Consider the following 22,393-nt stretch of genomic DNA (forward strand, 5'->3'; position numbering starts at 1 on the left):
GTGTATGGAATCTTTTCTGAACTGCTTATATTTTTCATCTTTTAAGGGTCCTCCAGGTCCTCCAGGTCCACCAGGTCCACCAGGACGATCAGTATACCCTGCAGATTTAGACAGATTTGGGGTATGTGTTTGTTTTTTATTAGTATTAGAAAAGCAGTTTATAATTCATGTGTAAATGTTGCACTGCTGAACAAATTGATTATCTGGATTTTCAAAGCATAAGCAGTAAGGCTTCTATCTCCTATTTGTGCTTTATTTTAGAGACATGAAGACTCTGGAAGAGTGTATCCAGGTGAGTTGTTTAGCATATTTGCAATAATTTTATTTTGTTTACACACAGTCCACTAGGTAGGCGTTCTGCTAAATTACAAGGAAGTCAATGCCAGTAAGTTGGCCTGTTTAGTTGGATGCCTATTTATTTCCTTTATTGTTAACACTTGCCATTTTCAAAGCAGGTATTTCCATTCAGTTCTTTAGCTCATGATACTGGAATAGTACACACTATGTGGATCAGATATATTGCTTCCAGAGGCTATAGTCATTAATCCTTAAATCCATAAGTGCTGTCTCATTCTCAGGTTTTCATTTGACTTCCTTCCTTTTGATGAAGTGACATTATGTAAATGTTGTTTTTTTTCTAGGTATGAAAGGAGAGAAGGGAGATCGTGGGCTCCCCGGTATTCCTGGGACACCAGGTATCACTCGCTTTCTATATTATATAAGCAATGTTTTAGTACATAGATTCTAAGATATATGTTTAGTGGTATAAAAATGACATTCATGAATCAATTTTGGAAAAGAACAAAAACATCACCTTGAAATTTTTAACTGTTATTAACCTTAAAGTTATTTATATTTACATTGTTTACATGTTATTTTCTTTTTGTATGTCCTTCTGTAGGGAACTTTGACGTTTTCACGCTGAAGGTCAGTTACTTTTTAATGGAGAATATATGCGGAACAGATCCATATCATAATGGAGAAGGTGTGTGCTTAGATCTGTGTCTTTGTGCTGTATATGTTTGCAGAGCGAGCTGAAGGGTGAGCGTGGAGACCCCGGACTGAAAGGAGAGAAGGGCGAGCCGGGCGGACACTACGGTTCTCACTACGGAAGTGTGCAAGGACCACCAGGACCTCCTGTAAGACCTAGTGGGGAGGGTTTGGGAAACATATACTGTACACTGAGTTGTTGTTTGTTGTGCCTCCTTTAATACACCTGAGTGTGAATTTGACAAAATGGTGGATGCTTTAACTGTGTAAATTGGAGAGGACGTCCCAGTGTCAAACTGTAAGCTACACAGAAGTTAAATTATGAATTGAACTTTGCGTATCAGGGGGCTTATATCTGCTCCACATTCCCCACACCTTCATACTGCCACCACTGAGCTTTACGTCTGACACCAAACAGGACGGCCCGTAATGGAATTTGCCTATGACACTGTATGCTTACAGTCTGTTTTCAGCCACAGGATTTGTAGGATTTGCTGGGAGAGTTTTGCTTTTTACACCATTCTTCGTAAACCCTTCAAAGCTGTCCAGGGAAACAACTGTTTTAAAGATGCTAGAGTCAGCACATTCTTTAAATATATACATATATCTATATCTATATCTATATATATATATATATATATATATATATATATATATATATAGATAGATAGATAGATAGATAGATAGATGTATATATATATATATATATATATATATATATATATATATATATATATATATATATATATATATATATGTATCTTATTTTAATTATCTGCTTATAGAACAAGTCTGAAATGTTTAATATTTAATATATTATTAAATATAATTGTTAAATATATGCCGTCATATAAACATATATTTGGGTAATTATAATCTTATAATACTGGACAATACTTGTTTTTAGATGTTTTCACTTGTTGCGATGTTTTGTTTTTTTTTTGTCAATGAAGCTAGTTCCCTATGTTCATGCTACATTCAAAGGCACTCAGGTCACTTGTTCTGCCCATTTCAACACTCAATTTAACACTAACTGATGCTATAAACTGTGCACTCCCTGATTTATACCACACATTGCAGGCTGGGACATATGGCTTATGCTATTTGTGCAAAAGCATGTTGTGTAGAATCTACATACACCACTGCAGTGGAAAGGTCATGTTTATTTTTTTGAGAGAACAAATTTTGGTCTACTGACTTCTGCACTAGTGAATAAGTACAAAATATAATATATATATATATATATATATATATATATATATATATATATATATATATATATAATCAGTATAAAATATTTTATTTTTCCAAGAGACAAAGAAAAAAAATGTTTGTATGTCAGTAAAGAAAGCAGCATGTTATGTAAGAGACCACTTTTCAGACAAAATACATAATGAATACTTCTGGGTTTCGCAAGCTTAAATCAGAAGCAAATAAGTCTATAAAAACTGTGGTAGATTCACCAAGATGCTTAGTATAAGTTAACATAATAATAATAATAATAATAATAATAATAATGAGAATACTTTTTAAGCACACACTGAATATTGACTGTTTAATTTATAACTGTTTTCTGCTCTTTATACTATTTTTTTATGTAGAAACATTTGATTTCATTATTTTTGAAGACATCTGTGCTTTACCGCATTTCTTTTCATGCGTATAATATATAAGAAAAGCATTATGCATTGTGATAATACGATGCTGAAATGTCCTACTTTCACAGAAGGAAGTAATTTGACTTACATGATAGATGGCCAATCCCAGATGTTTCCCTGTAGCCAGTTAGGAAACGTACACTGATCAGCCATAACATTAAAGCCACTGACAGATGACGTGAATAACACTGATTATTTCATTACAATGGCACCTGTCAAGGGATGGGATATAATAGGCAAAAAGTAAACATTTAGTACTTGAATCTCCTGGAAGCAAGAATCTGTTTCACGTCATGTGGAGAGCTGGGAGCGTGTGCATCGAGACACCGGGATGCACTATGAGAAGAAGGCAAGCCAGCAGAGGCATTGTGATGCTTTGGGCAATGTTCTGGTGGGAAACCTTGGGTTCTACATTCATGTGCGTGTTACTTTGGCATGTACCACCTACCTAAACATTGTTGCAGACCAACTACACCCTGTCATGGTAACTGAATGGCAGTGGCCTCTTTCAGTAGGAGCATACACTAAGGAACATGACTCAAAAGTTCAAACCTCAAAATTCCCCAGGTCTCAGTATGATTAAGCGTTTGTGGGATGTGCTGGACAAGCAAGTCAGATGCCTGAGGGCTCCACCACAAAACCTACAGGACTTAAAGGATCTGCTGAACATCTTGGTGCCAGATACCACATCGCACCTTCAGAGACCTTGTGTAGTCCATGCCTGAACAGGTCAGAGCTGTTTTACCATCACAAGGGGGACCTACTGTACATGATTTAATGTTATGGTTGATCGTGTATAGTTTTATTTCTTTTACTCACCTCCAAGTGCTTCAAAGAGGTGGTATTTTGTAAGCTTCTGTGTCATGGGTGGATCATCTGGTGGCTTTTATTCATATTTATGCTCTTCATGAATTCACACACACACAGACCTTTATATGACAAGAACGCACAGATCAATTTCCTCATGTCCAATAAAGACGTTCAACACATTAAGTGGGACATTTGTGACATTTTGTAGAAACCTCAGTCGACCATAAGGCAAAATCAATAGAGTTTAATTGCACACTTTTCGTTAAAGCCTGTTCTCTACAGAGCAGCCTTCATTAAAACCAATTAGTAATTAAAGCCATATCAACCATATTAATGCCTCCCAAAATGTTTACTTATACAGACAAAGGAGTTGTTATCTGGTACATTTTATTTAAAAAGAGCCCATTATCTTTCTTACTGAACTTCTGAGCATTTTGGTGGTTGATGTTACACCAGCTTTTACACTACAATTTAGGTCTCACGCAGAGTGCATTTAATAGGCTCCAAGCACAGCTTTACTAACTTAAACATTAATTCCAGATGCACAGCGAGCATTATCTTGTGCCTGCAGCACGTTGTGTTTTGTGGTACGCCTCTTGATGTACATACATCTGTCCCTGAGATTTTGGGTAACCTAACCCACTAACTAGCACCTGTGATTCAGCTCAGTAGAAAACTATTAAGACCTAAGGATACACTGATATTTTGAAAAACTTGATCCAACTCTATGTAGTCCAAACTTTACTTTTAATGTCCATTGCAGGGTCCTAAAGGAGATTCTATCAGAGGGCCACCTGGTCCAGAGGGTCCACCAGGACCTTCTGGTATTGGTTATGAAGGTCGTCCAGGACACCCCGGACCACCAGGACCTCCTGGGCCACCTGGTTTACCCTCATTGCCTGGTGCTCACAGACCTTGTAAGTCCAAGAGAAAAAGAAGTACTCTAAAATCAATTCTCAGTTTAAGCTTGAGTCTGTTGTATTTTTTTATTGGGAAGACTGATGTTTTTCATGATTTTTTTTATTCAGCAATCAGCATTCCTGGCCCTCCTGGTCCTCCTGGTCCACCAGGCCAGAGCGCTGGAGTAAGTAAAATTGCACACTAACTCTCAGATTCTCAGGAGATTGCAATATAAGATTTTATAAGATATATTTTTTTAAGATCTCATACTGAGTTTAGGTCTGAAAAAAACTCAACAGCAATGTGTCTAACCTGTATGTAATACCTACAGCTGATCTGCTTTCAGTTTGGGTAAAATACTATAATAATAATAATAATAATAATAATAATAATAATAATAATAATAATAAAACTTTGCTCTGTTTTATTTTATAGGTGACAGTACTGAGAACATTTGAGCTAATGCTTGCAACAGCACAGAGACAACCAGAGGGTGCTCTCTTCTACCTACTGGACACAAGTGATCTCTATGTCAGAGTGCGCAATGGTGTCAGAAAAGTCATGGTAAGGAGCACAATACATTCATCTGTATACAAACAAAGCAGCATTTCTTTCACCATTCTGAATATAAAATTCTGCTTTCTTCCAGCTTGGGGATCATAACTCCTTCTACAGAGATTCAGTAAGTAGATTTATATCTAAATAACTGTAGCCTTTGGCTGTTACTCAAGCAACTGCATAAAAAAGGAGCACAGCTTAAATGGCGTACTGCTTAAATAGTAGAGCTGGGAAGGAACTGTTCAGCTTTCAGTGACACATATTACTGTTGTACGCTCTATTTACAGAACAATGAGGTGGCGGCAGTACAGCCTCCCCCAGTAGTACACTACCCTCCCAGCCACTCTGCAAATAACGGAGCAGAAGTTTACTCCCCTGTTGACACTGCAGTCCGGCAGCCGGAGAACCCCAATAGTGAGCATCCTCAGCCAGGCACTGATCCACACTACAACACACACTACTCCTCTCACCCAGACATCAGGTACCCACCTCAGCCGGACAGCAGATATCCACCCCGTCCTGATCATCACATCCCTGTACCTCCAGAGAGGTACCCCATCACTCCAATCCACAGACCCAGCATACCCGTCCATCAGCCTGAGGGCCATGTACACACATCTGGACCAGGGGTAAGCCTACAACCACATACAGTAACTTGAAATTTATTTACTTATTTTAGTAACAAATATGGGCCTTTTGAGGCAAACTATTAATGCCAGATTAATCTATATACAGTATATTCTATAATAATAAAATATTATAATACATAATTATAGAAATATTTAAGGAATAAAACATGATATAGCTATAAGCAATCATTTCCAAACTAGCCTCTCTTTGGAGAGGTATAAAAAAAGTCAGTGCTCCAAAAGTGTCTTGGCAAACCATGTCTTCATGGACCTCGATTTGAGTTGGACCCCTTCATTACGGTGAAGGAAATCTTACTGCTACAGCATATAGAGACATCCTGTAAATTGTTTGTGACGCAACGTTTAGGTGTCCACAAGCTTATGGTGCCAATATATATAATGTATAATACTATATATACCAAATACAGTATACATATCAAACCCTTTAGCTTTTTCTGACTTCTGTGGTCCTGCGTCCTTAATAATAAATGCAGTAAATGTGTCTTTAATTCTGTTTTGGCTGGAGCTGCTTGTGTATAATGCCATGTGGTTTCTCTGTGTGAACAGCTGCATCTGATCGCCCTGAACAGCCCTCAGGTGGGGAACATGAGGGGCATCCGTGGCGCAGACTTCCTGTGCTTCCAGCAGGCACGTGCTGCAGGCCTGAAGGGAACATTCAGGGCTTTCCTGTCCTCCAAACTGCAGGATCTCTACAGCATCGTTCGCAAATCTGACAGAAACACACTGCCTATTGTCAACCTGAAGGTACGTGTCCTCTTTACCCTACTCATGTCTGTTTATAAACGAGTGGTGCCTAATTAAACCATCACTTTTAATTAATCACAACAAAAATGAATTCAGTTCTGATTTATATTTACAAGGAGCACTCATGTACAGTATTACTCCTCTTTCCTCTCTAAACCAATGAAAGGAACCTGGTGCCAAAATGTTTAACAGATCAATTCTAGTATTCATTTTATTTTTCTTGTTTTGTTTTTTTTTATTGGCTAATAGAATCCATTTTTTCATTAGAGATTTTTACCCGCAGTCCTGGTGCTCTTTAGTGTTTTCTCTCTCTGGCCTCATCAGCTAATTTCAGTTGCTGAATCGGGTTTGTTAGCGAGGGAAAGCAGTGAACTGAGCCATTTGGCTTCCCCTGTGCTTGGTCATGGGTCAATGTTGTGCTGATGTTATTCTCCACAGGACCAAGTGCTGTTCAGCAGCTGGGAATCGCTGTTCAGTGATTCAGAGGGCAGGATGAAAACCAACATACCCTTATATTCCTTTGATGGCAGGGATATCCTCAGGGATAGCATTTGGTAAGACGGACAATTTTGACTTTACTCACTGTTCATTTGATTTCTTTCACTGTGTTTGTACTTATTTTTGTGTAGTTAGTTATAATGCAGTCTGGTTGCATTGATTTAACGTCTGATAAAACGGATCTTATTCAGTGTCAGGATTTCACTGTACACCACCGATCATGGTGTATTAAACTAATGCTTTAGATTACTATAAGGCCATTGCCTCTGATTTGTCACTACAGCAGTGGGAGATTTTAAAATAGAAACTTTCCCCCCAGGCCACATACAGAGTACCAAAACTGATGCCTAAGCATTTCTGTTCTGTAATGACACCTGAATCACCTTCACACAGGACAAAATTACTCTCCATCCAACCCCCCCCCACCCACCCCCCACCCCCTTCCTTTCTTGACACTGCATGTGGCATCACATGTTTTATTTCATTCTGTAGTACAATATTTCTCCTCCTGTGTATGCTCTAGGCCAGAGAAGATGATCTGGCATGGCTCCAGTGGGAAGGGTCACCGTCAAATGGATAACTACTGCGAGACGTGGAGGACGTCAGATCACGCCGTGATGGGTCTGGCCTCATCTCTGCAGGCTGGCCAGCTCCTACAGCAGAAACCCAGCAGCTGCTCTAACAGCTTCATAGTGCTGTGTATCGAGAACAGCTATATCACGCAGTCTAAGAAGTAAATGATCCATCAGTCCTATAGAGTGCAGACCACATTAGGTTAACTGTCTGGGCAGAATTTTTTTTTTTCCAATTTTCCACCCTGTGTATAAAGAGAAAAAAAAAAACAACAAAAAGAAATTAAAATGACAGGGACTGGGTCTGCATCGCAGAGAGGCCGCCCACTGTCCTCTGGTTCCTTTTATAATGCCAACAAGACAGGCTGTTGGCGCTGTCTCCCGGCATTGGCACATATTTTCCAGGAGGGGTTTGAACCAGAGAGGACAGGAAATGCAGAGAGGCAGGGTTTTCAGTTGTATTTTCCATATAAAATTGTATATGAAATGTTTGTTGTTCCTGTTGGTTTTTATGTTTCTTTATAAAAAAAAAAAAGTGTCTTAAGTGGTATATTTAGCCAGTTTTAGCTACATATTTTTGTGTAACGTTGTTTCCGTCTATTGCTTCCATTTTCATGCAAGGATTTGTGAAAATTAAGGGGCAGACATGTCTAAAACCGTTTTAGATTTTACAAAGAGAGTAAATATTTATTTTGTGCTAAAAACAAAACAGAAACCCTACACGATGAATTTGAAACCTAGAATACTGTTTTATTCTGTTTTAGCTTGCACTTTTTCCTGGATTTGTTTTCTGTATAAACAGGAGAAAGTGTAAAACAGAAATAGTCTTTTCATAAACCCCGACCACAAAACACTAGTTTTGTGATCACTTAAATATTTCAGTATTTAGCCCCTGATTCTTGTTATGTAGATTATGAGATCAAAATGATATAGAAAAAAAAATGATCAGTGGAAAATTAATATGGACTTGATGAACTTTCTGTTATTGTTTTTGTTCATTCCAGACCACTTATACAGAAAATGGAAAAAAAAAAAACAGTCTCCAGTATATTTCAGAAAACAGTAAAGGTGTTAAAGGTGTTTTTAATAGAAACCCAGTACCAGTAATTTCAAACTGCAGTCATACACCACTGAGTGGGAAACTCATTCAGTCGCTGCTTTCTGAGAATTAGACGTGTACGTTCGGTACAGAGTGTAATTTATGAAATGACGTGCTTTTATAATACGTCTGTGTGAAAGCTCATATGCTAACTCTGCTGTAGAGCTGGTGATATAAATATGGCCCTGTGGAACTCACATCCTTTTTGTACCTATTATGTGCTTTATCATTTTTACATGGCACTGAATAAATGATTTTTCACCATTCACATGAAAAAAAAAAACCCACAGCATTGGCGGTGCTTCTTGTGTAGATGTTTATCTTTACAGTTTGATATAAGTTCTGTAGGATAGGAGATGCTCTTGAACATGGTTTCCAGTGTAGTAGGGCCATGTCACATGACCAGAGGAAATTTCCTGAGGAAGAAGATGGCTGCACTGGTGCTCTGTAAAAAAAAAAGTAAGTAAATCGTTTTTTAAAGAAAAATGGAATTATGATAGTTGCTAAAGTGAAGCACAACCCTTCTCCAAACATCCCATCAACATACACTTACTGTCCACTTTAGTAGGACCAACTGCAGTAGAATGCATAAAATCATCCAGATACAGCTCAAGAGCTTTAGTTAATGTTTATGTCAAGCATCAGAATGGGGCAAATCTCAGGCATCTTAGTTAATTAATCCTCACAGTTGTAGGTGCCAGGCTGCGCTGTGCTGGTTTGAGCATTTCAGAAATTGTTGATCTCCAGGGGTTGTCCAATCACAAAATGTTGCCAAGGAAAAAAAAAAACACATCCAGTGAGAAGCAGTTCTGCGAGTGGAAATGCCTTGTTATTGAATGGGAAGGACAGTTCGAGCTGACAGGAAGACTGCTGTAATTTTATAGCCATGGTGATCTGAAAAGCATCTCGGAATGCAATATACAGTGGACAGTGAGCACTGTGGTTGGTTGTAGATAAAATATCACTTGGTCTTTTTCTAAACTGCTTTCTTGTGATTAGCCTACTTCCACAGTAGCCTCAGATGCATAAAGATATCTAGAGATCAGCAGTTTCAGTCTAACCTATCTGGCATCATCACCATGCCATGATCAAAGCCTCCAAGCACACACATTTCCCCATATTCTTATGTTTAACTGATCCTCTTGTGCTGTATGGATTTACTTAATGCACTGCTGCCACCTGATTGGCCGAGAGGACAGTTAAATGAATGTTCAGGTGAAGATAGATATTGTTTATTGACTATTAATATCTGGACTACCCATATTGCACTTTTATATCCAATTTGGAAACTCAATACCTTTAGAATGACAGGGCTCAGACTTTTATGGCAAAATATAAAGCTAATATTCTAAATATTTTACTTACATGCCATTTAATATGTGTGAGAAATACAACACCAGAGTATACGATATAAGATTTTACCTTATTAAATCTGTATGGTATGATTACGATATGGTATATCTTTAATTTTCAGAAATGTCAAACAGAAACATTTATTTTTATTTTTTTAATTGCAAAAGAATTAAAATGCAAACATGTAATGAAAATTGGTTGGTTTTATTATCTTTATTTTCCTATGTTTTTTTTTTTTTTACTTGGTCTAATTGATCAGCTGATGCAAATCAATTTTGTCTGTAGCATCTATGACCAAACCGGACATTTTCTCCCAAACAATTTTGAAAAAGTGTACAGTATGTGGTGTAAGGGTTAATCTTTATAGTCATATAGCTGGAAGCATGGAATAGAATGAGTTAATACTGTGCCTTTCTGCAGGGTTGCATCATGCTGGATATGGAGCATTCCTTCCTGAGCTTCTGTTTGCTGCCATCATGAGAAATCATTAGGTGGCAAACTGCATGTTCATTTATTTATTCAGTGTTGAAATGCATGGAAATTAGAAAATTGTGCATTTCAAAATGCCAGAAAAAAATTCCCTTGATGTTTCGACCTCAATCCTTATGATTTTTATTTTATTTTTATTTTTTTAAAGTGAATTCATGTCCATTCAGTTGTATCTCCATCATGAACAGTAGCCCAAATACAATTCCTACATTGCAATGCCACAGGCTTGTGCTCTTCACCCCCAAGGCAAAGAAAGCCAGAAGCTGTGATTCATGTATGTCCCTAAATCACCCTCCAGGCCCCTCTGATGAGACAGCACTCTCCTCTATAGTGTCTTTTGCACTTGCTCAGTGTCCGCCTCGAGGGCTTTATAACCCCTTCAATAGGATTTAGCTATGCGGCCTTGAGAGGACCTCTGAGGCACAAATCAGTGAGTAAAAAGAGCTGCTTGCACTGTGGAAAGGACCTTCTTCAGCCAGTAGTGCGTTAAAGAGCAACTTGTTCAGTCAGAACAAATTGCATGATGCCAAACGATTTGATTCAGTTCACCTCTGCATTGTGTGTGTGTGTGTTTTAGAAAACTTGCTTTTTATTTATTCCCAAAAGCTTATTTTCAAAGCAAATACACTGAACTGAATTCAAACTGACAAATATCCCCCCCACCACCACAAAAATCTAGTTATTCTGTGATTGGCATTTGGCATCGCTGTCGCCTGGCCTGTAAATCAGCACTCGTATGTAATTTGCTGAGTGCTAGATTATGCTCCTAAGACTCTGCTTTTCAGAACGAGGCGGTACATCTTCAGCTGCCTGTTATCTCCACACTGCTCCACCAAGGCTATACTTAGTATCTGGTGAGTAATAAGTAATCACATTTAAGTGGCTTACAGACAGTAATGATACAATAGCGGGACAGAATGAGGACTTTAATTACATTGGTGCTCGTGTGGAAGCCATGTGTGCTAGACGTGCTGTGTTTATGCTGTCCTCAGGAGTCACTGAAATGGACATGTTTCTGTGGGCTTACAGTAAACGCAATGTATTGTTGTTGTGGTTTTTTTTTTTTTTTTTTTTTTTTTTACTTTAACAGCTCATCTGCTAAAATATCTGCACTTGAAATTGTTGCCTTTTTAACAAAGTCAGTTTCAAGCAGCTGTTAAGTGAGGACATGACATATGGCTGGCTCTATGACTGCTTGTTTATTTATTAGGCTCATGCTTGTATAATTTTTTAAAAAATGTAGCACAATCCCAGGCTGTGACAGGTCCTGAATCTGATGTGGTGTGCCTGTTATGTAAAATCTTGCAAAACCTTGCTCAAAGCTTTAAAAAGCAACATAGCTGTAACTACTTTTGGAAAAAGAAATGTCAAAAAATGTAAATATTAGCACATTCATGCTGAAACATGGACAAAAAAACCCTGCCTTTTTGTTTATTTGGTCTTAGGATACCTAGATGGTTTCTATTTTGGTTGCTGAAGTATATCAATAGCTAAATGTTCTAGCACAGGGATCTTGTCAGTGTAGTGATTCACCAACACTTATTTAATACCAGCTCCATACCCCACACTTCCCTATTTACTTGGTACAATACCTTGCAAAAACACACAAGCTAACTTTCATACACCCTTACAAACAGATTTTCAGTGTAGAAGGCATCTTTGATTTTCTTTATGTGGTCAGTAAAGTTAACATCAGGGAAACTTCCCGAACCACTAAAAGAAGAAAAGCACTTGCTGTTTAATTTACATTGTTTGCTACACTCTGGAAAAATGAACTGAGGGTTATTTAGGGGTTTATTGGATTATTCAGTGTTCTTTCAAGTTGAACCTTTTCTATTAGGAAAACACTTTGCTGTAGGATGTCGAATCTGTCTAAATTTTATACAACTGTAGACGCAGATAACACGTGAATTTATTAAAGTTATTTATCCAGCAGCAATCAGATATTTACTATTTGCAGTACTTCCTTTAAATCCTCGACATCAAACACACGTACTATATACCGTGAATGTGTCGTGGTCTGCAAAATCCAGTCAAATGGCACTGCGGCTGAATGAAATGAATATAGCTTGACATCTCAACTTTAAAAAGGCACAATAAATATTTCAACAAAATGACATGGAAATGTTTTTATTTCTGCGCTTGCCTTGGTTTTCTGCCTGCAACGATCATGTTGGGTAAGGAGCCAGTTTAAAACTCACTGGTAAATGCAGTCAGTCTAGGTAAAGATGTGAAAATCCTTACTAGATTAAGTGTCTTTTTTTTCCTCACATATCAAATGTCAGGCTTTGACCAAGTCATTTGATCTCTATGTGACAGTCAAACGTTCGTAAGCCTAATAGATTCAGTTCGTAATCAGGTGTCAAAACGTCTGCGATGCTCCTGCACCATCATATCATCAGAGCAGACAGAAGTGATCAGAAGTACACATCAGGCACATCAGATCACAGCGGACGTCGTTTTCAAATCTTTAAATGGCCCTATAAAAATATAGCAAATGTCAAAAATGTACTTTGTGAAGGGTTTTACCACACACACATATAGAGAGATTTTAAAATGTCCCAGTCACAGGAAATTGATGTGAAAAAGACCTGTATTATTGCAGATGGCTCTGCTTTATTAACCTGCTGCGACTGGGCGCACACATAAAAACCATCATGAAAACATTTTACTTACTATAACACACAGCGATATGTACAGTGGCTTTTCTCGCTGGCAGGAATGACATTTAAAGCATGACTAGCCCTGAATTCATGCATTTTTAATGAGATCTCCTCCTGTCATCATCCAATATGGCAGCAGTCACCCATGTGCACTGAGACTTTGCTTATTACCTGTGTTAGCAAAGTCTACATAATAATAATAATAATAATAATAATAATAATAATAATAACAAGAATAAATCCTGTTTTACGTGCTTGTTACAGTGAAACGTAACTTTTAAATGTCTAATGTCACTTGCCTTATTTCCTAAATATTTACCTTCACGCATGGTTTGTGGTCTTTTTCCTGGTGCGTTCTGTAGAAGCAGCATTTCACAGACACTTAAGTGCTTCTCCTACTCCCATAACCCCCACTTCTCACAACACACGCACTCACACACTTAGTTCCTCTCACACACTCTTAGTGTTAAGTTCACTGGTACGTACCTCGTCCTCTCTGAGGTTTCTGTGCACCAATATCTCTGCAGCTGGAAGCAAATGCAATGTGACATCTGCTCCCATCTCTCATGCATTTTTTATGGGACTTTCTCCCTCCTAGAAACAGACGTACAAAGTGAACGAACTCCATCCAGAATTCTGTTTTTTTCTCTCTCTTTTTTTTTTGCTTCTTGCATGAATCGGCACCTTGCCAGGTAACCACATGCAACCTGGCCTGTCTGTGGTGTGTGTAGGTGAATGAGGGGGAAAGTTAGCGAGACAGAAGGACAGATGATAGGTCTGATGGTGCACTCAACCCACAACCTTGCTGAGTCATGATTGGGTGTTTCGCCCAATGATGCTGTGTGGTATTGGCCCACAATATGATGCACTCCCACAGTGATAGCCTCATTGATTTTTCTGCTTTCGTAAACTTCACCGCTTCCTGGAGCCTCATGGTCTGGAATAAAGCTGTGGCTTCAGCAGGAAGAATAGTTCCTGCACTTTTTCTTCTCACTCCTTCAATCCCAGTACCTCCCAAGAGCTTACCTGAAAGAGAGAAGGAGACAGACAGCCCTGATCTTTGCGACTTGTTAATAACGGGACATTTATTGCTCTTCTGCCTCTGGAGCTCTGCTTCCTGCAGTGCAGAGGAACTGAAGCTTGATGTGCTTTTCATTTATCATTCTGACAGTCTGCCATTGATCATGTATCACGCTGGGAGCTCGGTCGTGCTATCGATCTGGAAAATAAAATAAGTCTTTATGAAATCAGCTCACTTTTGAGTCTTGGGTTTTAGTCACATGGATGAGATGCCTGGTCTCTGTTTACTTTGGGGGGGGGGCAACAAAAAGGGTTAATGAATACAGAATAAATATACTCAGATACTGTATTAGGTCAGTTTGTTTCCTTTCTCTGCCTGCGCTGCTTTTATTTTGAGCCTGATTAAGTCCTGCACACTTTGCCGAAGCCCTTGTGTGGATGTGAAGAAGCTTTTCTGCCAGTTCTGCAGTGGAGCATGCGGTGTTATTGTGGTGGGTTAAGTGCCTCACAATCTAATTACTCTAATGTCAGCTGCAGTCTTAAATCACACTCGCCGGCTGAGTGCACCGCTCAGTCTGTCCTTCAGAAAGGGAAGCCTCGCACTGCTCTCAGATTCATTATTCCGATTGGATATGAGCTATTGCACTTATTGGCTGGTACGAGGAAAAGGCTGCTTGGGCTCCCATTGGTCAAAAGAGCAGCCGCTTGCTGGCACGTGATTGGCTCCTGGGAGGGAGTGGGAGGTGAGCTGTGTCTTTCCTCCTAGTGCTGAAGCGTGCGTGCATGCAGGGGGACTCTTTACACTCCTCTTATTTGACTGGCTGCAGGTATTGGTGTCTGCCTCTTCTGTGCGCGCCCACGCGTGCTTCTGTGTGTGTGCGTGTGTGTCTCACTGTGTGTGTGTCTGTAGCAGAGAGAGCAAGAGGAAGAGGAGCAGCGTTTCCTCTCCCCCCTCTGGCCTCCCCGTCTCCCTGCTCCCTGTCACTCCGTCCTTCCTCCCTCCCGGACTGCACCGGCCTGGACCCTGTACCCATCAGTCCCTTTGACTCTCCTCTCTTCACCATCCCATCTCAGCCGCCGCAGGTAAGGAGCCGCACTAACATGACCGGCTGCAGAGCTGCTCCAGCTGCTCCAGCTGTTCACAAGGTATAATAGCTTTTCTCTCCTTTGGGCTTTTTTTTTTTTTCTTTATCTTTATTTTTAACTCTGAATTCATTTTGCATGTTGTTTTGGCCCACTTTTCCCTGTGTATTACACTCTCTAACAAACACATTAACACTCCCACCATCTCTTTCTATTCTGGCTTTTTAAGTTTTCCCTCTGGCAGTTCCTCTCATGAGGAAGTAGGTAGAGACATGAGGGATTAGGATGTTTGTTGTCACGGCGTTTGAGCCCAAATTCGGCTCCTGCTGTGTGCTTCATACAACTTTCTCTTGTCAAGCTGTGACTTCACCTGCGTCGCTTTAGAAGCACTCCATAGCCTCACAGAAAAGAGGAAATTGTATTAAAGCGTGCACTTCAGCTCTGTTTTGTTCTGCCGTGGTAGTTTTATTGGTATCATTACTTTTCTGATTATGTTCATTGATTCTCCTCCGCTGCTGTAGTGCCTCTGAGTGAGACTCTTACTGCAACCCCAATTTGCTCCAGGTAAAAACTTATTGTGGCTGTTTATTATAAGTTCCTTTCGGGCGAAATCATCAGCTAAATGGCTCAGTGTATCAGAGATGCTGTGTGGTAAAAACCTGATACTGCAAATGCTTCGGAGATTTCCAGAGAAAGAGAAGACAAACAGCATGACGTGGCAGAAACTGTAATTACTTTAGGACTAGGGCAGTTCAAGCATTAACATGGTCTATACACCAGTGCAGCCACAGCAAAAAAAAACAAAAAAAAACTGCTTAGTTCCTGGTCCTCCACTCCGCAGCACTTTGCCTCGAATTAGATTTTTCCTGAAGAAGTGATTGAGCTATCAATACTGACTGAACATATTTCACAGAGCTCCTCAAGTGCTTTGGCTCTTGTTCTGAAGCACGCTTCATCATACTCTAGTCTCTATTCCAGGTCGGGCCTGCAGTGCTCTCTGTTACAATGTTGTTCGAAACCATGGCCAGTTAGTCTTGATTTGACATTATGTGGACACTGAAGAGGAATCAGCCTTCTACTGTATCCCACTCATCTTCATAATTGGCCATTTTGTTTTGTTCCACGGCACATTCGCTTTATTCTGCCTTTTGGAAGAAAAGCTGAATTTCACTAAGTGCTTTGTCGGGTGTAGCTATGGGAGGCTTTATTCATCATGATCATGCTGAGACTGCAGGCTTGTTTTGCAGCGTAGACCTCAAATTGTCTGGGGATGTTGGAAGTGCGGAGGCATTGATTAGGCAAGTAAACTGAGAGAAGAACAGGTGTCTTAATTAACACCAGTATCCCTTTGCAGCCACCCTGGCCTGTTTCCAGCAGTGAGATAAAGAACAAGTGATTATTCAAATTAAAAAGCCGCTTTATTTCATCACAGGCAGTCGACAGATCCAAGCAGGAAGTGGAGCTGGAACTTAGCGGGGTGACACGTTTTAGCACATACACATTAAAAATCTCCAGCGCAGGATTAAATCCTAGCGAGTTAAATGGGTATTCCTATGGTGCATTTAATTCGGTTCAGTGTTTGTTTGTGGAACTGTAGTGATATCAGCCTCGTATTCAGGAAAATTTTTGTTGTGCCCCCACCCCGTGACTGTATTATATAATGAGAGCTTTTTTCTTTTTAACTTTTATTTTAATTATCGTTATTTTTTAATCAGCACCGTGTCACGGTCTACTATCAAGTAAATGTATTTATCTGCTGTGTGCGTAGGTCCTGTATTATGAGCCCAGGATGTTGTGTGGAACGTATTTGACTAAAAGCTTTATTTCAGAAGCATATATCACAGCCCATGTTGAATAAGTAATTTATGAGCGTCTTCTTTCACCCTGCCCCCCCCCCCTTTCCTCTCTACCTCTGTCAAATGCTAGAAACAGCAGTGCGTCAACACTTTTCAGAACCTCTCGAACCTTTCGAGCTGCTCGATCCTTTGCGGAATGTAATATTAATGGCTGCTTCTCAGTAAAGTCCATCATGTAGAGGGGAATGGATACCGTATGCGAATGTGAAATTCGGTGATCAATTTCTTGAACTTATATGTGTTTGTTGTTTGCATGCAGCCTGCTAGAATTTTCTAATTCGGAAGAAAGTGGAGAAAAAAAGAGAGATTCCACTGAATCTCTATATGTATTTATAGGCAAACGTATCTACTTACAGCAGAACAACATTCCTACCAAATTGTAAAGACTTCATTACAAAATGAATGATTTATTTGAGATTTGTTCAGTTCTGGCAGCTATCGTCTGTACAGACTGAGTAAACGCTCTTCTCTCTTTTGACGATGTGACTTTGCAGAAGCATTGCAGACATTTTGAGAGTCAGGATCTGATTACAGATTGAATTGATTAGGCTGATGCTTCTTTTACTATAGCAACAATGTGATCACGTTGTGGTATACGGTACTTGAAAAAATTGCGCTTAGCTAGCGAGACACCTTCACGCAAGCTACCACAATTTTTTTGCCACCACATTTGTTCCAGTGGAACTCGATCTTTACAGGTAGACAAGTCAAGGCAAAGTTAGAAAGTAGCATAGATTAAAAAAAATATTTCCACTCGTTCTGGTGAAATAGAGATGCCAAATTTGTGCTGGTGAAAACCAGATGTTTCATCACTTTGGTCTGATTCTGAAATTCAGCCACGGTGACATTGAGCACAACAAGCATGCTTTTGTGAAGAATAATTATTCCTCTTAAGGAAAGTTGTTTTTAAAGACCCGTCTTCCTGTCGTGTAAAGTTTGCTTGTCAGTCAACACGGATTTGCATTTCATCTGCTGATTCCAGCTGTGCTCCTGTTTCAAGCCCATGCTGGAATTATGCTGCAAAGCTGGGTGTTAAAAATGAACCCGGCTTATCTCACATATACGGACCCGATTTTTAAGCTGAACTAAATTAAAATGTCATCGATGAGGAGCTAAAAACCTGCTAAACCACTCCAGATTAGTTTCACTTACATATTTTTCTCTGCATGTATAAACTCCAATCAGCTCCAGACAGATGCGTGATGCATGACAGAAAGTTTTAGGCAAAAGTTATTACTTGCGTGATGATTTCTTATTATAATGTTCTTTCTAAACAGATATTTTTTCCCCCTACTGACAGCCATGATCTTGAAGCAGCTGGTCTTTTTGTGCTTTTGGCTGTTTCTTTTATTTCTCCGGATCCCATGTTGTTTTTGCTTCCGTGCTGTTGGATAGGCAGAGCTGCAGTATGAATGGGTTGTGCCATTTCTCTTCTTATTCTCACTCTCTGTGCCAGAACGCAGTGGTATCCTGGCCTTCAGGGTCAGATCCATTTTGCTGTCAGAAAACTATATGGAGACCTGTTTGTGCTTCAACTATTCAAGTGGACATGCGTTGTCTTCAGGGTGTGGGAATTTGTTGTTGTTGTTTTTTTTTGGTCGTTCTTGTTTGCAGTTTTCATTTAACACTTGCTGTAGGGAGAGTCATGGTTTATGTAGTGCACTTGCTGGATACTAAGGATGATTGTGCAAAGGTGATTATCCAGCCCCTCCCATGAATCTATCAGGATCAGGCTCATGACACGATCCAAAGCGCTGCCTTGAGGTGTGTGTGTATGTGTGTGTGTGTCTGTACGTGGTGGATGGCCTGAGATTGAAGTGCTGCACCTTTACAAAGTTGAAGGTACAGAATTATGGCCTGTGAAATCCAGGAGCCCTTTGTGCGAGCCACTCTGCAGTGTAATTTAACCCGCCGATGGGCCGTGAGATCAATCAGAGCCTGAGAGCAGGAGAGGGGGTGGAGCCTGCTTTACAGCTCCGGCTTTTTTTATATGATTCCCAGAAAAAACAGCGCACATACTTCTCAACTCACTCCATCACAGGTCACAAAAGTCAGCTGGCACCGGATGTGTAATTAAGCAGAAGCTCCCAAGGTGTTAATTTGTTCAAGATCCTGTTTAATTACTTCAGTTTGTATCGTAGTTCATGTCTGGGACAGGACGCAGCCGACGACCTTGTGAAGGTTTTGTGTAAGTGAGCATTGAGTCAGTTGAGTGAATAATAATAATAATAATAATAATAGGTCAAACTTATGTTTATTTCGCTTTAAAAAATATTTTAAAATATTTTGGATAAAAGATAAAAAATATTTTATTTCGAACAAAATAAAATAGTAAAAGAAAAGGCAATAATAATAACAATAATGCAATAAATAATAGCAGTAAAAATGGTAATAAATTAATTCAAATTAAAAATAAAAGTGCTATAAAAGTAGCATGTCAGTAAAAATGATTCAAATAACAATAAAAAGAGGCAGAGTTGATCCAGAAGCCTTTCTTCTTGCCTGCTCTGGATGTGTGAGGTTTTGCTTGATTAGTGAGTGAAAGAGTTTGTGTTAGGTGCAAGTGCAGGGCTGACAGCTTAACCACTGATTATTCAAGGCTCTTGCTAAGCCGTGGCACTTCAGTGACAAACGCCTTCTCCATTTCTCTCTCTCTCTCTTTCTCTCTCTGAAGCTGAAGCAGCATCGTGTCTTCGTGTTTGGGATCACTGGCCGTGTGAATCACACAGTGCAGAAGCTTTATTTAGACATAATCCGCCGAGTGTCACTAGAAGTGTGAGACTTCGCTCGACTGGCCTTTCCACCGCACACACACTCTTCACCCTGCCCAGTAGTGTGACTGTGTCAGTGGGTCACATGACCTTGATATACGGGGATGAAGGGTGAGGAAACACCACACACGAGGAGGTGGAGCAGATTCCCAGCTCCCTCGGCCCTCTGAGCTTTAGCCATTGTGGGTGGCGTGAATAAAAAGTGAGAGGGTGGCACAAATGGATTCCACTCCAGAGATTTTGGCCAGGGCTTTTTACATTGAGGATCTGCAGCTCCGCTTCCACCTGCTCCTTGGCAAGATCGCCATCCAGAAAGTGTGGAACTGCAATGATGGGCAGATTGGCCTCAGCAGGAGAAGGTGTGGGAGGGAGAGAGGAGGGAACATGTCGTGTCCTGCTCAAGAGACCTTTTTAGGCTTTTCTAACCCTGAGATGGCTTTGAGATCCTCCAGTTTAAAACGCTACCCCCCCCCCCATATCTTTCTCCCTTTCTTGCTTGCTTGCTTGCTTTTCTCTCTTTTTTTCCATTTTTCACTTCTTCCTAGGTTTTTTGCATGCCCTCTCTGTAACAATTATGCTTGCTTGACACACTTTCGAGCGACTCGTGTTTGCGCTCCCGAAGCATCTGCCCAGCTAAGTCAGCAGTAAGTGCACTGTGTAAGGTAGCAGATGGAAGAGGAGAGAACACTTCATCCCTGTGCAGCACAGTTTGCTGTTCTATGAGCCAGAGCCATTGCTCTCCAGATTAGCTCTCTGAACAGAGATGAACAGCATGTGTGGTGGCAAACCACTGAGCTCAAAATCACACTGCTGTGGAACTGCTGTCCCTCGACCAGCTAGACTAGAACACAAAGCTGTTGTGTTCATGGCAGAGTCTCTGCAGACGGGTAGCCTTAAATCTCTCTGTGAAGGCCAGTTGGTGTGTAATTTCTTTCTTTCTTTTTTGTTTAAGATATGAAGCACTACGTAGAGGCTCACTCATTCACTCACTCATTTACATTTACGGCATTTGGCAGACGCCCTTATCCAGAGCGACTTACAGAAGTGCCCTGAAGTCTGTCAATGAATACATCAATGCTGGTTCACTAGGTCACAGACTAAGTATATCATCAGTCTAGCAAAAAAAAAGGATGCAGACAATATTTTTTTTTAGTTTTTAAGTGCTAGTTTAAGTACTTCTGGGAGATTATGTCTTCAGACGTAGTTTGAAGGCAGACAGTGAGTCAACTGTTTAGACATCTAGGGGGAAATTCATTCCACCACCTGGGTGCCAGAACAGAGAAATGTCTTGATGCATACCTGGATGGTAAAGGAAGTGAATGACTCATTTGTTCACTCACTTACTCAAGAAAATATTCACTCACCTAGTCACTCACACTATCCCGGATTCACTTATTTATTCACTCATGTATCCATTCACTTATCCATCTACTGACTAATTCATTAATTCCCTCACTCACTCTGAATTATTCAATCAATATCTCAATCGATACCTCTTTCACACACACATTTATCATTTTATTTATTCACTCACTCACTCACTCACTCACTCGATGACTCAATCATCCATCCATCCATCCATTCATCCACTTACCCATATCTCACCCAATCCATCTATCCATCCATCCATCCACCCACCCACCCATCTAGCCATCCATCCATCCATCCAGCCATCCAATACCCCCCGAATCCATCTGTCCATCCGTCTACCCATCCATCTGTCCACCCATCCACCCGTCCATCCATCCATCCATCCATCCATCCAGCCATCCAGCCAGCCATCCATTCACTCACTCACTCACTCACTCACTCACTCACTCACTCACTCATTCACCTACTGACACAATCATCCATTCCAATAATTTATTCACGCACTCACACAAAAAGAAACTCTTACTCTGACTTTTTGTGCATCATTCAGTTTGCATGCAAACTGAATAATCTGAATAAATAATAAGCTCAACTGAATTGAAAATCCTTCATGTAAACGTTTCAGTTCAGACGACTGAGTTCAATCCGAATTGTGTAAATCTGAAATAATCCGGAACATTGAAAAGAATTAGTCGTGTAAATGCTTGAATTGAGCTATTTTCTCTGTAATCTGTACATGTGCAGCACAGTGGTGTGATTGTGAACATGATGACAGATGCTCTGCGCTTGCACAGACGTTTTGTTCAGATTTCAGTGTTTAGGGTAGGGTACATATGAAGAGTTCTTTCAGAATCAGCAATGAGACGGAATTGATTCCGCTTGATGAAAAGGAGTGCATATAAACATAATTAATGAAAAAGATAAACTGGTACAAATCTACAGCAGGATCTGACAAAAAAAAACATATACATGCGGCTGATAATTATAAAATTGGATGAGTGAAGAACCATAATGAGTGCAGGTGCCTCCAGACAGGTGTGTATGGAAATGCTAAGCAGGTCCAGTTTACCTTCAATCAGAATGGCAGTAGTAAAGTGCAAATTGGAATATACTTTTAAGAGTTCTCGGGTGGTCAATAGATTTGATGGATTTGTTGTGTTTTAGTGTCATTTTGCTGGTATGGTTTGAGTTCATACTGTAGCAGTTCATAGGTTTTCCACCACAGTAGAGTGCGGTTACTCTGTAACATAACAAGCTGCATTTTTTTGCATCTTTCTTGTCTTTCTTCAAGAAAGAAAAATAAGATGA

At 40.0% G+C, this 22,393-nt stretch overlaps 2 protein-coding genes across 13 annotated transcripts in view; both read left to right on the forward strand.

Annotated features, from left to right (window-relative positions):
* col18a1a (collagen type XVIII alpha 1 chain a) overlaps positions 1 to 7,663 on the forward strand; it is a 79,693-nt gene extending 72,030 nt beyond the window's left edge. For all 5 annotated transcript variants that reach the window (XM_058391467.1, XM_058391465.1, XM_058391466.1 and 2 more), the window contains 13 exons: positions 47 to 121; positions 262 to 292; positions 642 to 695; positions 902 to 927; positions 1,029 to 1,139; positions 4,222 to 4,375; positions 4,487 to 4,542; positions 4,794 to 4,922; positions 5,008 to 5,040; positions 5,204 to 5,545; positions 6,113 to 6,310; positions 6,749 to 6,864; positions 7,332 to 7,663. In XM_058391467.1, coding sequence (XP_058247450.1) covers positions 47 to 121; positions 262 to 292; positions 642 to 695; positions 902 to 927; positions 1,029 to 1,139; positions 4,222 to 4,375; positions 4,487 to 4,542; positions 4,794 to 4,922; positions 5,008 to 5,040; positions 5,204 to 5,545; positions 6,113 to 6,310; positions 6,749 to 6,864; positions 7,332 to 7,545 — 1,539 coding nt within the window. In that variant the 3' untranslated portion in view covers positions 7,546 to 7,663. The remainder of the gene's footprint in view (positions 1 to 46; positions 122 to 261; positions 293 to 641; positions 696 to 901; positions 928 to 1,028; positions 1,140 to 4,221; positions 4,376 to 4,486; positions 4,543 to 4,793; positions 4,923 to 5,007; positions 5,041 to 5,203; positions 5,546 to 6,112; positions 6,311 to 6,748; positions 6,865 to 7,331) is intronic.
* A 7,120-nt stretch (positions 7,664 to 14,783) lies between these two features.
* pcbp3 (poly(rC) binding protein 3) overlaps positions 14,784 to 22,393 on the forward strand; it is a 72,600-nt gene continuing 64,990 nt past the window's right edge. For 5 of the 8 annotated variants that reach the window (XM_058391021.1, XM_058391027.1, XM_058391024.1 and 2 more), the window contains exon 1: positions 14,785 to 15,087. The gene's annotated coding sequence lies outside the window, so the exon portion shown is untranslated. Of the gene's footprint in view, positions 15,088 to 22,393 lie in introns of all 8 variants that reach the window. The other 3 variants (XM_058391026.1, XM_058391028.1, XM_058391022.1) reach the window with 2 other exon arrangements.

The sequence above is a fragment of the Hemibagrus wyckioides genome, linkage group LG06, assembly GCF_019097595.1.
Source record: "Hemibagrus wyckioides isolate EC202008001 linkage group LG06, SWU_Hwy_1.0, whole genome shotgun sequence".
In the NCBI taxonomy this organism is placed as follows: Eukaryota; Metazoa; Chordata; class Actinopteri; order Siluriformes; family Bagridae; genus Hemibagrus; species Hemibagrus wyckioides.